At 41.4% G+C, this 15,577-nt stretch overlaps 1 protein-coding gene across 1 annotated transcript in view; it reads left to right on the plus strand.

Annotated features, from left to right (window-relative positions):
- The first annotated feature begins 11,637 nt into the window (after positions 1-11,637).
- LOC129473456 (orofacial cleft 1 candidate gene 1 protein) overlaps positions 11,638-15,577 on the plus strand; it is a 42,096-nt gene continuing 38,156 nt past the window's right edge. The window contains exon 1 of the mRNA XM_055263947.2: positions 11,638-11,649. Coding sequence (XP_055119922.2) covers positions 11,638-11,649 — 12 coding nt within the window. The remainder of the gene's footprint in view (positions 11,650-15,577) is intronic.

Raw genomic sequence — 15,577 nt, forward strand, 5'->3', positions numbered from 1 at the left:
GAATTAAACATTTTGTAGGCTTTGACTCTGTATTCCTTCACCTTTAAGATTTATGTCTTTTATTACTGAATAGTATTCTATTGCATGCTTTACCATGGTTTATCCATTCACCAGCTGGGGGACATTAATCAGTGTTGTTTCTATTTTTTAGAAATTAAAATAAAACCACTAAAAATATTCATATATGGATTTTTGTGTATGAAATATGTTTATATTTCATTTGGGGAAATGCCTAGGAGTGGCATTGACTAATGATGTTCAGCATCTTCTCATGTGCTCATTAGCTATTCATATATCTTCTTAGCAAATGTTTATTCATATCTTTTGCCCATCCTGTAACTGGGTTGCTTGCCATCTTATTATTGAATTGTAAGTGGTGTTTATATATTCTGAATATAAGTTGTCTATTAGGTATATAAATTCAAAAATAGTTTCTCCCAGTCTGTGGCTTGTCTTTTCCCTTGTTAATGATGTTTTGGTAAGCCTTTTTTTTTTTTTCTTTTTTTTCCTTCCCGTGCTACACTTATGTAAGCATAATTTTAAATATGTCTTCCCAAGTTTCCTGTCCTCTGGATATCCAATAACTAATCTAGGTACTGATGTGAAGGGATTTTGCAGTAATTAAAGTATCAATCAGTCGATCTTAAGATACAGAGATTATGTAGGTAGGATAAATTTTGTCACACAAGCCCTTTCAAACCAGAAAGTTTTCTCTGGATGGTGTTAGAAAGAGAAGCCAGAGAGATTCAAAGCATAAGAAGGTTTTGATGTACACACCATTGCTGGCTTGAAGATGGAGTGGGTCACAGGATGTAGAATGTGGCTACCTCTAGAAGCTAAATGTGGCTCCTAACTGACAGTCAGCAAGGAAGGGAGGCTTTCAGCTCTAAAGGTGAAAACAACTGAATCCTGTCAATAACATGAATGGCCCCATGCTTCAGATAGTGTAGCCAGCTGACATTTTGATGTCAGTTTGAGCACAAACCAGCCATGCCCTGCCAGACTTTTGAACTATAGCATTGTGAAGCAATAAATTGGGTGTTTTGAGCAGGTAAATTGTAATAATATGTTTTTAATTTTGAAGGTTGTTTTTTCAATTTTTTTCTTTTAAGGATTGTACCTTTGTTCTCATAATTAATTGTGAATAAGACCGCCAAAGTCACAAAAACTTTCACCTAGAATTTTAATAGTTTTCGCTTTTACATGTAGGACTATGACCCATTTGGGGTTAATTTTTGTGTATGAGTGTTAATGATTTTTTTTTGAAATTTCTTGTTTTGAAAATTATATTTTTTCTTTAATTATCATATTTTATTTTAATTCTGTCAGATATTTTTCTTTAATTCTTTAACCATGACTTCTTTTAATTCTTTGAACATAGTTATAATAAATGCTTTGAAGTCTTTGTCCGCTAAACGCCACCTCCTTATCCACTCAGAGTTAATTTTTATTGACAGCATGTTTCCCTGAATATAGGTCACACTTTCCTTTTTTTTCCGTCTTGTAAATTTTTGTCAAGAACCAGACATCTTAGATAATATATTGTAGCAAATATAATTCTGATTTTTTTTCCTTGAGTGCTGTTATTGTTGCTTTTTGTGTGTTGTTATCATTTTGCTTGTTTTCTTTTGTTTTGGTTTTAGTAACTTGCCAGAACTTAATCTGTTGAATCTGTCTTCCCCGTGATATGTGGCTGCTGATGTCTCTGTTTATTTTAAGAAAAATTTAAAGGTTAAGTTTATGCTGGCTTTCTAGTGGCTCCACTGCGTCTGCATAGTTTGGTAGTCAACCAATGATTGTCCTCAAACACCTTGACGGTAAGATTTCCGTCTTCTGCTGATGGATCTGTGGGAGGGTTTGGGAGCCCATTCAACATTCAGACAGTTTTCAGACGTTCACAGAGTTTACTTTCTGCCAGGCCCTCCTGGGTCTTTCCTGTAGACTTGCATAGCATCCAAGCCCATGCAGGATGTGTAGACAGCTGGGCCGTGTTGAGTCTTCCCTGCACGTGTGCACAGCCTCCCAGGTAGCCAGAGACTTGAGGAGTAATCAGCCAGCCCTTCTTTGGCCCTCTCATCTCTAGGTTCTTCCTGCCAAATTAATGATTAGTCAAATTTTTCACTGCTCCACCCAAGTGGGACTGCAATTCAGGGTGGTAGAGCCATGGGCTTTCATCATTTGCTTCCCATTAGTTTGCTACTTCCACTTACAATACAACTGGGTGTGGATTTTCTGCCCAAGCATCAAATGAAGTCATCTCCCTCCAACAGTGAAATTGTTGTTTTTTTGGCCAGACTTTCCCTGGCAACTTTACAACACTGGTCTAGCCGGAATAAGGTCGGGGTAGTGGGGGACTGCAGATACTGGAGCAACCTCAACCAAGAATGCCACGGACTCCCCCAGTTCATGCCTTAATTTGAGCAGTTTTCCATTAATGAATGTTTTTCTCTATTTTTCACTTCTGGTCATTTTCCAGAGAACTGAGATTACTGTTTTAGACCCTTTTCTTCTTGCAATTTTATAATTGTTTTTTGAAGGCTGAGTTTTGACAATCTTCATTCCACCGTGTTCATATCCCACATCATCATTTCTGTTTTTTTTTTTTTTTTGGAGACTGAGTTTTGCTCTGTTGCCCAGGCTGGACTGTAGTGGCGTGATCTTGGCTCACTGCAACCTCTACCTCCCAGGTTCAAGCGATTCTCCTGCCTCAGCCACCCAAGTAGCTGGGATTACAGGTGCATGCCACTACGCCTGGCTGATTTTTGTGTGTTTTTAGTAGAAACCAGGTTTTGCCATGTTGGCCAGGCTGGTCGCGAACTCCCGACCTCAAGTGATCCACCCACCTCTGCCTCCCAAAGTGTTGGGATTACAGGTGTGAGCTACCATATCCAGCCCCACATCATAATTTCTGAAAGATATTTTTGGGGGTATAAAATTTTGTATTTATGATTGTTTTCTTTCTGTGAAGATGTTTCCTTTACTGCCTTCTGGTTCACACAGTTTTTGATTATCTGCTGTAATTCTTATGTGTGTTCCTCTGTGTGTGATATGCCTCTTTTCTCTGTCTGCCTTCAAGATTTTTTCTTTGCTGTTGGTTTTTAGTAGTTTATAGATGATATATCCAGGTGTGTTTTATGCTAGTTGGTCTTCTTTGAGTTCCTTTGAATGTGAATTTTGGTGTCCATCACTAATTTGAGGGAATTCCTAGCCACCATCCCTTCAGTGGTTTTTCTACCCTGTGCTCCCTTCTCCTTTTGCATTCAAAATTACAGGATGTCCGATTATTTGAATTGGTCCCATCACTCTTGGATCCTCTGCATTAACTTTTTTTTTAACTCATTAAAAAAAATCTTTGTGGTTAAATTTGAGTAATTTCTACTGGTGGATAGTTTGAGTTCAACTGATTCTATCCTCAGTCATGTTGAGACTACTAATGAGGTTGTTGATAGCATTCTGCATACCATACTATTTCTAACATTTTCATTTAATTCTTTCTTACAGTTTCCATCTCTCTGCTGAAATTCCACATCTAGTCAGGTATGTTGTCCACCTTTTATATTAGGGCCTTTAACACATTAATCACATTATTTTTAATTATCTGACATTTTCAACATCTGGGTCACATCTGATTCTGCTTCTCTTGATTGCTTTGTTTGTCTGACAGAGTGCCCCCTCCCCTCCACTCCCCCTTTGCTTTTTTATTTGTCACCTGACTTTATTGGAAAGCTGGTCATTTTGGGTAGGACAGTAGAGACTGAGATAAACATTCTTTATACCCAGAAATGGCATGCCTTTTATTTTGTTAGTCTTTCAATGTGTGGGGGTCAGTCTGTCTAGCCAGGACAGGACTTGAGCTGGGTGTGGTTGTTGTTGTTAAGGCTATCATCAGCGTGTCACAGGCTGCGAACTCCTCTAGTCTTAACTCATGCTTAGAGTGGTGGTTATTAATAGGAGAAGTTTCTTCAGTGTTGGCTTAAGGTTCAAGTTTAAGCCCTTTTTTTTTTTTTTTTTTTTTTTTGAGATGGAGCCTTGCTCTGTTGCCCAGGCTGGAGTGCCGTGGTGCTATCTCGGCTCACCGCAACCTCCGCCTCCCGGGTTCAAGCAATTCTCCTGTCTCAGCCTCCCGAGTAGCTGGGACTACAGGCACGTGCCACCACGTCTGGCTAATTTTTGTATTTTTAGTAGAGATGGGGTTTCACCGTGTTAGCCAGGATAGTCTTGATCTCCTGGTCTTGTGATTTGCCTGCCTCGGCCTCCCAAAGTGCTGGGATTACAGGCGTGAGCCACTGCGCCCGGCCACATTTAAGTCCTTTCTTTGCAACTTTCCTTTAGACAGCGTCACTCTTTATGTTTTTGCTCCTCTTCCACCAGGACATTGATATTACTGGCTACTCAGTGCTTGCTAGCCTGATGGTAGGCTGTGTGGATATTCTTCTCAGAATTAAGCTGGAGCTGTGTCTCTGGGTCTCAGGGATGGGGCCATCTCAGAGATCCTGTCCCTCTGCCTTAAGTAGGAGACCTCTAATAATTCAGGCCAGGAAATTTTCTTGCTCCTACCACAGGGTTACAGGGTATGTTTGTATTCTGTTCTCCCAGCTGCAAAGAGTCTTAACCTGTGGCTTGGTACAACAGGGTTCACTGCCCTTCCAACAGATGAGGCTTCTTTTCCTTAGAAGAGGTAGAGGTGGAATATTCAGGTAAGGCTTTGTGCTTTTCTATAGTGGCTTCTCTTCCTCTCCACAAAACCTGCATCACTAGGGAAGCTTTCTCTGGACCAGGGTTTCTCAATAGCAGCTCTATTGATATTATGGATTGGGCAATTCTTTGTCGTAGTGGGCTCGTCTATGTATTGTAGGATGTGTAGCCACATTACTGGCCTCTAACCACTGGATCCGCCAAGTTGTGACAATCAAAAATATCTCCAGGCATTGCCAAATGTCCCCTTGGAGGCAAAGTTTCCCTCCATTTGGATCCACCACTCTGGGCTCTCACCTTGCCCCAGTATTTATTCTGAGCACCCAGAAGGTCTACGGAGAAGAGGCTGTGAGTAGATGTGAATTTCCCTTGTGTTTGAAGATCCCACAAGTTCTATACTGTTAAAAGCCACATTCAGACTTTAGACATTTTTGACAATTTTTGGGTGAATTCTTCTTACTGATTCGCAAGGGGTCTCCTACCTGCTCCAGTAAGCAAGTGCTTGCGTCCTGTCACTCCTTGGAGGCACTTTACTGTCTCTAGGTTTGGGATTAATCTGTCACCCTATGACCTCAGCTCTCTGATGAGTTTAATAGCATTGGTAAATTTGCAGATTACTTAGGATACTTATTGCTTTACTTTTGGGAATGATGCTCCTTTCAGCTTTGGACACCTTAAGGGGAAGCTGGAAGTCTGATATACACAATCTTAAAAATTTCTCAAATATCCTGTGGAGAAACTGGAGACTTTCAGAGGTTAAGCAACTCCTATGTGTGCAGGAGATTTGAAACAGTTCTTTCTTTTTTTTTTTTTTTTGAGACGGAGTCTTGCTCTGTCTCCCAGGCTGGAATGCAGTGGTGCGATCTCGGCTCACTGCAAGCTCCATCCCCCGGGTTCATGCCATCCTCCTGCCTCAGCCTCCCCAGTAGCTGGGACTACAGGTGCCTGCCACCACGCCCGGCTAATTTTTTGTATTTTTAGTAGAGACGGGTTTCACCGTGTTAGCCAGGATGGTCTCGAGCTCCTGACCTTGTGATCTGCCCGCCTCGGCCTCCCAAAGTGCTCGGATTATAGGTGTGAGCCACAGTGCCCGGCCAAACCAGTTCTTTCTTAACCATACATGCCAGTCCATTCCACACTGCTGTTCTTACTCCTATGTAGAGTGATGGTGTGTTAAGTTTAACTATTGACTCTCCAAGGCAGGGTTTATATTGTTTATATTCCTCTTTTTACTTATTCCTCAATGTAGATTTAGACAGTAGCGCAGAAAACTACTGGGCAGGATGAAGGGAAGAATGATCGTGGAGCAGTTTGTCATTGTGGGTACCAGGCCTCTCATCTGTCTCTCAGAAGTTTCAAATTCGGATGCCTGTATGGGCCAAGCAAGAAACATAAATGAGTAAAGTGTGCTTGGTCTATGTGGGCTCTCGTTTTCCTTGACACTTGTGGCCCTGCTTTTGTTAGTGACGGGAAAATCTTTATAAGAAAAACAGCAGTGCAAGCTAAAGATTGGCAGAGTTTTTAAAATTGGGGCATACATTGTGAGGGCTCCTGGACACTCCCTGTTGTCTTAGAGCCACCCATGAATATTACTTATCTGCCTTGAGATCACTTCATTCAACATTACATAAATAGTTTTCAAGCACCCACTGCCTCCGAGGCTCTGCTCTTCGTTTCAAGGATGTAGCAATGACTAAAACGACGCCTTAATGGAAAGGACATTTTGGTTTGTGGTCTGCAGTAGGGAGGATGGGAACTGTGGGCCTGGAGAGTATTGCCTGAAAAACACACTGACGCCACTCACCTCTGGCCAATTGCTGCCAACCATGAATGCTGACCCTATGTTGCCAAAGCTTTTAATTTTCCAAGACAAATCAGAAATTGGATTTCTATTTTAAGTGGCAACTTTCTTATTTTTAAATATTGGCTCAACATTTTAAAAATCACTGTGGAGGTTAAACAAAATGTGTCTGCAGACAGAATCTGGCTTGCGACCTCTGTTAAACACCATCTTTGCCCTTGCTGGTCTGCTTGAGAAGAGAAATGCAATGAAATGACAGCTGTAGCCATGTTAATTCCCTTCTCTAGAAGCAATGAACCAGTCGTCAGAGATTTGGCAATTCCAAGGCTTAATTTGCAATATAAGGCCAACAATTTCAGTGAAAGCCGTTTTAAAATCAGGCTTCGAATCAACAAACAACAAAATGACTATACAAATCAGCAGTGCTTATTAACCTGGACTCAAGAGAATGTGGCCAACAGGTTACTTGCAAGCAGGGGATATTGAAGTTATTAATCTGCTTGCAAGTTGGAGATTGGCTTTTAGAAAATGATCCCTATTATAGGCCACTTGTATTTCTATAAACATGCTACACTGTGATCCAAACCTGCAGCCACAGTGTGAGTTTTGCAGTGGTGCCTGTTTATTTATTAAGTCTAGGATTCCTGATAAAGCATAAAGTTATTATTTTTGGTAAATTTATAGAGTTTATAATTTTTCCTTTTTTTAAGCTAGCTACTTTGGAGGGTTTTTTTTGACAGTGAATGTCTTTTTTTTTTTTTTTGAGACGGAGTTTTGGTCTGGCTCTGTCACCCAAGCTAGAGTGCAGTGGCTCAACTCTCACCTCCCAGGTTCAAGTTATTCTCCTGCCTCTGCCGCCTGAGTAGCTGGGATTACAGGCGTTCACGACCATGCCTGGCTGATTTTTGTATTTTTAGTAGAGATGAGGTTTCACCGTGTTGGCCAGGCTGGTCTCGAACTCCTGACCTCAGGCAATCCACTCAGCCTCTCAAAGTGCTGAGATAACAGGCATGAGACATTGTGCTTGGCCAACAGTGAAGGTCTTATAGTTTAGCAAATAAATCCATTTTCTGTTTGGCTTCATATTTTACCAGTTACTTGAGGAGTAGTTTGTGTTTCAAAAAGAATGTGGTGACGTGTCCGGAATTGGTGGGTTCTTGACCTCACTCACTTCAAGAATGAAGCCACAGAACCTCACGGTGAATGTTATAGTTCTTAAACACACTGTGTCTGGAGTTGGTTCTTCCTGATGTTCGTATGTGTTAAGTTTCTTTCTTCTGGTGGGTTCGTGGTTTCGCTGGCTCAGGAGTGAAGCTGCAGACCTTCATAGTGAGTGTTACAGCTCATAAAGGTAGTGCAGACCCAAAAAGTAAGATTCATCGCAAACAGCGAAACAACAAAGTTTTCTCAGTGTAGAAAGGAACCAGACCAGGTTGCCACTGCTGGCTCAGGCAGCCTGCTTTTATTCCCTTATCTGGCCCCAGCCACATCCTGCTGATTGGTCCATTTTACAGAGAGCCGATTGCTCTGTTTTACAGAGAGCTGATTGGTCCGTTTTGACAGGGTGCTGATTGGTGCATTTACAATCCCTGACCTAGACACAAAAGTTCTCTAAGTCCCTACTAGATTAGCTAGACAGAGAGCACTGATTGGTGCATTCACAAACCTTGAGCTAGACACAGGGTGCTGCCTGGTGCATTTACAAACCTTGAGCTAGACACAGACTGCTGATTGGTGTATTCACAATCCCTTAGCTAGACGTAAAGGTTCTCCAAGTCCCCACTAGACTCAGGAGCCCAGCTGGCTTCACTTAGTGGATCCCGCACCCGGGCTGCAGGTGGAGCTGCCTGCCAGTGCCATGCCTTGTGCCTGCACTCCTCAGCCCTTGGGTGGTCGATGGGACCAGGCGCTCTGCAGCAGGGGGCGGCGCTCGTGGGGGTGGCTGGGGCTGTGCAGGAGCTGGGGGCGGGGACGGGGACCCAGACCGGGAGGGGGAGAGGGAGGCTCAGGCATGGTGGCCTGCAGGTCCGAGCCCTGCCCCGCGGGAAGGCAGCTAAGGCTCGGGGAGAAATGGAGTGCAGCGTTGGTGGGCCGGCACTGCTGGGGGACCCGGCGCACCCTCTGCAGCTCCTGGTCCCTGTGATAAGCCCCCCACTGTGCGGGGCTGGTGGGGGCCAGCCAGCCTCTCCGAGTGTGCCACCCGCCAAGCCCACGCCCATCCGGAACTCCAGCTGGCCCACAAGCACCGCGCGCAGCCCTGGTTCCCGCCCGTGCGTCTCCCTCCACACCTCCCGGCAAGCTGAGGGAGCCAGCTCCGGCCTCAACCAGCCCAGAGAGGGGCCCCCACAGCACAGTGGCGGGCTGAAGGGCTCCCCGAGCATGGCCAGAGTGGACAGCGAGGCCAAGGAGGCGCCAAGAGCGAGTGAGGGCTGCGAGGGCTGCCAGCATGCTGTCATCTCTCAGTAGCTGATCGTTAATAATCACTAACTTGTTGAAATTATTACATGCTGACAGAATCTACTCATTGTCCTATGAACTTTTTGTTCTCATTTTCTTCACCCCTCTTTGCTCACGTGTTTCTTCCATTTCCCTTTTCCCATTTGACTGTCTATTCTTCAAAGTTCACTCTGCTGCCTGTGCACATATTTACTGGGTCCCTGCATCCTGCATACTGATCCAGCTCCTCTGGCCTCTGGAACCCAGCCTCATACCTCTTTTCTCTATCCCCACCACTTGCCAGAGCTCCTTAGGAGCTGAAGGGCTGTTTTCCACCTTTTAACAATTCTTTCCCACTTTTGAGGTCTCTAAACTAAGCCCTGAGGAGTTGCACTGCGGACACATTTTCATGTGTCAATATATCCATCACAGCCAACAGCTTGCCGAAATCTGTTCATGCTCTAAAGCCAGGTCACATGTTTACTGATTTTCCTTGGCTCAGGATGGGTCATTTGCTTTTCATCACCCGTGTTCTGCTGGTTGTCCCCCATTTGTGAGGGTCTGACTACAGCCCCCAAATTCCAGCTCATACAAACTCAGTGACTGACATGCTTTATTGAAATAATGCCTAATCGAACCTGTCAGAGATTCCCAAGTGGGGAGGCACCCTGGGCCACTCTCGTTGTTCCTGAGACAGGGCAATAGACAGCTGTACACCTCCCCTGGTGACAGCAGCTTTTTAAAATGATACAACACTCACTTCTATCAAGCTGCCTTCTGGATTCAACTCTACATTTTGTCTGAGATAATGAGGAATTTTGATCTTATTTTACAATTATATTGGGTCTTACTCTACTGAGACTGCATTCTGAATATTTGTGCAGAAAGGCATTTAAAATGCAGCCTTCTATGAAGGAAGACAAGTGGACTGCCTTATTTGAAGTTTCCTGAGCATTCTATTTATGTTAATAGCGGCAACCTGGGCTTTTTGGCTTATACACTTTGGGTTATATGTCTGCAGAATAAATTTATCATGACAATAACTTGAGCAATGTTACAAATTACAAACATTTTCAAAGACAGATATTGACTATTAAATTAAGGCCAAATTCAAGGGAAAAAAAATTCTGCTCCACATATGTTCCTAGAAGCGGATGCTTTTGAATTACTGTTCAGTCACTGTGCTGTGGAAAACACGAGCAAGTCAAACTTCAATTTCTGGTAATTGTTTAAACTTTTAAAATCTCGACACTGGTTTTTTCTTTTAAATAATTTTACATGCCTTTTACTTATTTTAGGAAGTAATTTAATATCTTTAAAACTCTTATGTTACTTTTACATAAAACAGTAGGAGTTTTTAAATTAGCACTAGAAGGACTAAAATCTTTCATTTTTCAACATTGATACTATTCAAAAGCTCATATACACTTTGTGTATATGAGCTAATTTTTGAAAATAATAATAGCTCTTGACTTTGAAAAAGTAATTTTTGAAAACAATAATAGATAGCTCTGAATAAGAAAAGTGTCACATGTGTCATTCATACATGATGGGCTTTATTTTACTGTCAAGTACCGATAACCATCTCAAAAGGGCAAACTTCGAGTTTAAAGTTTAAAAGAATTTTTTTTTTTTTTGAGACAGGGTCTGGCTCTGTTACCCAGGCTGGAGTGCAGTGGCACGATGTCACCACACCTCGACCTCTGTCTCACAGGCTCAAGCCAGCCTCCCACCTCAGCCTCCCAAGCTGGGACTCCAGGCATGTGCCACCATGCCTGGCTAATTTTTGTATTTTTTGTAGAGATGGGTGTCTCACTATATTGCCCAGGCTGGTCTCAAACTCCTAAGCTCAAGCAATCCACCTGCCTTGGCCTCCCAAAGTACTAGGATTACGAGTGTGAGCCACCATATATAGCCTAAAAGATTATTCTGGTGAATGTTTACAATAATTTAATAAATGCTGGGATCATCACTCATTAAAAAAATTCCATTTATTCTAATTATCTGGGCCCAGACTGTATTCTGGTGTAGTATTTCTTTCAATTAAAATAATATCAAATGTAATCATTTGCAGATTGACCTTAATAATTTATTGTATGACTTTAAGGAGTTTTATGAGTGTTAGAACCACATTTCCTTTCATTATAATTTTTATATTTTATATCTTTGCTGGATGATGTTCTCAGGGTTTAATCTGCTTAGCCCCTCAGTACACATATTTATCATAGATTTTATCAGATATTATCTACTTATGACTGTTGCAAAACTGGATCATAACTTTTAAATGATAAACAGTACAGGTACCTAAGGTATGCAGCAGCAAGTTGTCATCGTAACTTCAATGCAATCTGAATTTGTCACTTTTGGGGCATAAAATAGGACATTTAAGCATCTAAATCAAATCTGAAGTTTTCCTAGAGATTGCCTTTGTAAAACATTTTGAGAATATTGACTGACCCTCAGTTTATTAGGAATCTCACTTAAGAAATGAGCAACAACAATAAAAGTAAGAGACCAGCTTATATCCTGTTGACTTTATACTTCGATTTTTCGGAACCATTAAGTAGCACTGTAGCTCTCCAGTCCCACATTGCTTAACATAGCTTATGGTTGGGTCAGTTTACCTTGGTTTTTAAATATTATTTTTCTTTTTTAGAGAGACTGGATTGAAATCTGTGCATTGCCAAGGGCAAGAAGCTGAGAACATGGAGAGAGAGGTAAGATCGATGTCACAGTAGGCCCCTCCTTAATTTTTTTTCCTTTGGAAGCAAGGCTTTCAAGCTTGACTTTTCGTTTTCCATGGATGGAAAGTATAGAAGTGAGTAGAGATGTAGCCTCCTTTGTAGCACTCACGAGTAAAGAGGGTGATTAACGAGTGTGGCAGGCAACGTCGCAGCAAAAGAGAGTCTATGGAAGAGAAACAAAAGTGCCTGAGAATTCCCAAGGATTCCCATGATCCTTAGTAGGACCTCATGGTGCCTGTCCGCTGTTTCTATTTTTGATTAGATTTATAAACACAGCACCACATATTTTCATGTGGCTTATCGCCTAGGGGCAGAATCAGATTGGCTGCACTGAAATTGTGAGGCTTGTGAATTTTGGGCAAGGGCTAGAGTGAAATAAGTAGTGTAATTGTTTTTGTGGAGTGACCGTGGGACCTCCTCTGTTCTGAATTACACATGGCTCAACCCTTTGACCTGACCAGACTCTGCAAAGGCTGGCAAGACTCCTAACGCTGTGCTGAAAGGGTCGTCGCTGAACAAGCTGGAACGTTATCTGTCAGGCCAGATGTGGGCCAACAACCAGATTCAAATAGATGAATTACTGGTAGGACACATTTGCGACCACTTCGTCTTCACTTAACCCGTCATCATATGAGTTATTATTTCAACAGGAAGTGCCAGTGTGGGGAATGTTTAGAATCCAAATGTAGCACAGATCCTTTGATAAATAGATTATTAGGCTGTTTTTTTTTTTTTTTTTTAGTTTACTAAATTTTGGATCATCTTTGAGAATATTTTGCCTAATAATTCAAACATTATTATTTTGATTTTTTTAATATCCCCAGGTTTGGGGGAAATGTCATAAGCCATGATTAAAACTCTTTCATCTCAATGAGTTTAATTCTTTCAAAATAGATGGTAATCCACTGATATAATTCCTTGAAAGAATCAAAGCTGGGGGAATGCAGAGAACTGGGAAAAGATTTGGGAGAATCATAGGTGCTGACATTTGTGCAATTGTGGAGAATTCATTCTGTGATTCACATGATGATGGGTTGGATAAAGATGTTTACATCTATCTAGGTATGATTTTGAAGTGACACCCTTGAATTTTTGTTTTGGATTCAGCAGCTTATATTCTCAAAGGCAATCTAAGCAGAAATCTCAAGTTTATTTTTAGGCCCTTGACATTATTACCAAAACTAGTCCTATTTCTGGAATATGCCTAAACATTTTTTAAATTTGCTTTCTTTCCTTGCCAAGTAAAGGTCTCTGTAGGTATTTTATGTTTACACCCACATGGAAATAATTTAGCATTTAAATATTTGCTTTCTTATCTGAGGCAACTCAGGCTGAATATTAATTCAATTCTTAGTTACATGACACTTAAAATTTTCTTTAAAGAGTATACAACTTTATGTGTTTGTGTTTTTTTGTGTTTTTTTTTTGAATTGTGTTTTTCTCTTACTCCAGCGACTCTAAACATGAAAATGGGGAGGTCCTCATCAAATCAGTTACAAAAAAAAAATAAAAAAAACCCACTAAGATATTCTATAAGCCCCCCAACAAAACTGCATTCAGCCCTACCCAGTCTCACTCTCATTAGCAGTGAAGGGTTTGCTCTCCACGCAATCTAACATGGAATGCTTAGAGCAGACAGGTGCAAATTGCAAGCTGTTTCACTTTGGCTGTTATCCCTTGCATCGACAAAGTAATAGACTGGGAGAACAAAAAAGGTTCCAGCTCAAGCTGCATAAATGAAAGTCTTAACAGGGACACACCAGCTGGCTAGGAGAATTCAATGTAGTGAATACTAAACATTACCTTTGTGCCACTTGCCAACGAAAAGGGCTTCAGTGACACCCCCTCCCTTTGATGATTGAGATGATGTGCCTTCAAAATCGTATTTTGCTTTATTGTAAAGGCAGTACTGTGGCCGAAGTGGATGAGAACGGAATCCAACATACCTGTTCCTGTAATGTTGCCATCATTACACTCCTCCGAGCGATTCAGGCATGATTAGGTTCCTGGAGTGGGACCAGATTGACAGTATTTCTATCCATGTCTTTTTTGGCTGATCCAAGCAAAGCCCCAGAGCAGTGAAACAACAAAACACAATCGCTAGCACCCCCGCCTCCCCAGCAAGATGAATCTGCTGAGCTAGTCTGCCGAAAAAACAGTTGTTCATATTAGGAACACCTAATTTCATTTCATGGAAGAGCCATGCCACGCCGGTATGTGTAGGAATCTAAGGTATGCGTCTCCAAAAAGAGAACCTAACTGTCATTCCAAAGTTGCTTCTCTTTGTGACTTCCCAGTGTGCACAGGAACTGTTGTCTGCAAGAAGGAACTTTCACTTGAGCTTTGAGGCCACTGACTTGGTCTGACCCTGCAGATAAGGGTAGGAAGAAAACTGGAGCTGGCCTTGTTTACAGCCGGACAGAAGAAAACAGCCAGACACAAATGAGGGGTGACGGTTTCATGAAGCACAATTGGTTGATCCCAGATGCAATCTGACTGCCCTGAACTGAGCGATGATCCGTACAGTATGCAGAATTCACTTTCTTGCTGGTCTGTGCCCACCAGCCTTGGAGGAGTGCTCCCCGCGCCCCTCAGCCATGGCTTTGAGTGCAACCAGAGCTGAACAACTGCACCGCGGGACCCGATTCCTTCTGACAACAATCACATTCTTTTAAAAACTTCATAGGTTTCGGTTGTCACTGGTTATAAATGAGTTTGTTGTTCATGTTTGCTACTCTGTCGTAGATTTCCTTTCAAGTTGAGAGTGTCTGCATCAAAATATATTTGTTGCTTTTTAATGAAAAGGAAAATATTATTGGAAACTCAGTTCTTAAAAATTTCAGGTTTTCAGCGTTTTTTTTTCTGTTGAAATCACAAAGTATTGTTTCTTCCACATTATTGAATATATTTAATAGGGTAACCTTACTAAAATTATTAAAAGGAACTGATTTAGCACTATTTAAACACACATATAAATATGTTACCTTTCAGTTATTCAAGATGAGTAAGTTCTAGGGATCCGTGGTCCAGCATCGTGCTGATAGTTAACACTGCAGTGATTAAACTTGTGTTAAGACAGTAGATCTCATGTCATCTGTTCTTATCACAATAAAAAAATGCTTTAACAGTGTGTCCCTTTAGAGAGTTACTTTGCGTTATAGCTGCTAAATAGAAACACGAAGGCAAAAGCCACAAAGCCTATCCATACTAGATTTATTAATAGTTAAGATTTCTAGAGATTTTGCTGATCTTCAGAACTCAACAGATATCAATGAGAAGCAGGAAGATGCTGGTAATGAAATTTTGTTTTTTAAGTTTAATTTTTGACATACAGTATAGGAATTTAATAAGTTAATGTGAACTTATTAAAATGCTAACATTTACATAAATACACTAACTACTGGTAACGAATTAATGTAAAATATGAGTCAATGATTATTTTGCATGAGCTAAAGAGATAAAAATCTCATCAGGAAAGAGAGACTCTGAATTGAGAAGGGGGTGGAAGAAAATGCAATTTACACCACTTAAAGGTGCCCATGTGTAAAGGAGAGAAAACAGTGAGGAAATTGGCAAAAGAGAGAAGTCGGAAATCACTCCTAATTTCCTCTTGAACATATGTTAGTAGTAAAGAGGTCACAAAATACAAACCACCGCTTGGTGATCCTCTCAAAGAATTCATCTCTGGTGTGTACAATCAGACACTGCTTTCCTTTTGAATATGTGAACTTGTGAAAATATGTTTCAGACCTTTGTAACATGAGAGAGCAAGTCCATAATTTCATTTGAAGTCCTTAGTAAGGAAATGAGGTCTATTAATAGGCCACATCCATTTAAAAGCATGTTTAACTCGATCTGAAAGGAGCGAAGTGCCAAAATTACTGAACCATGTCAGGAAAAC

Source organism: Symphalangus syndactylus, chromosome 23, assembly GCF_028878055.3.
Source record: "Symphalangus syndactylus isolate Jambi chromosome 23, NHGRI_mSymSyn1-v2.1_pri, whole genome shotgun sequence".
Classification (NCBI taxonomy): domain Eukaryota; kingdom Metazoa; phylum Chordata; class Mammalia; order Primates; family Hylobatidae; genus Symphalangus; species Symphalangus syndactylus.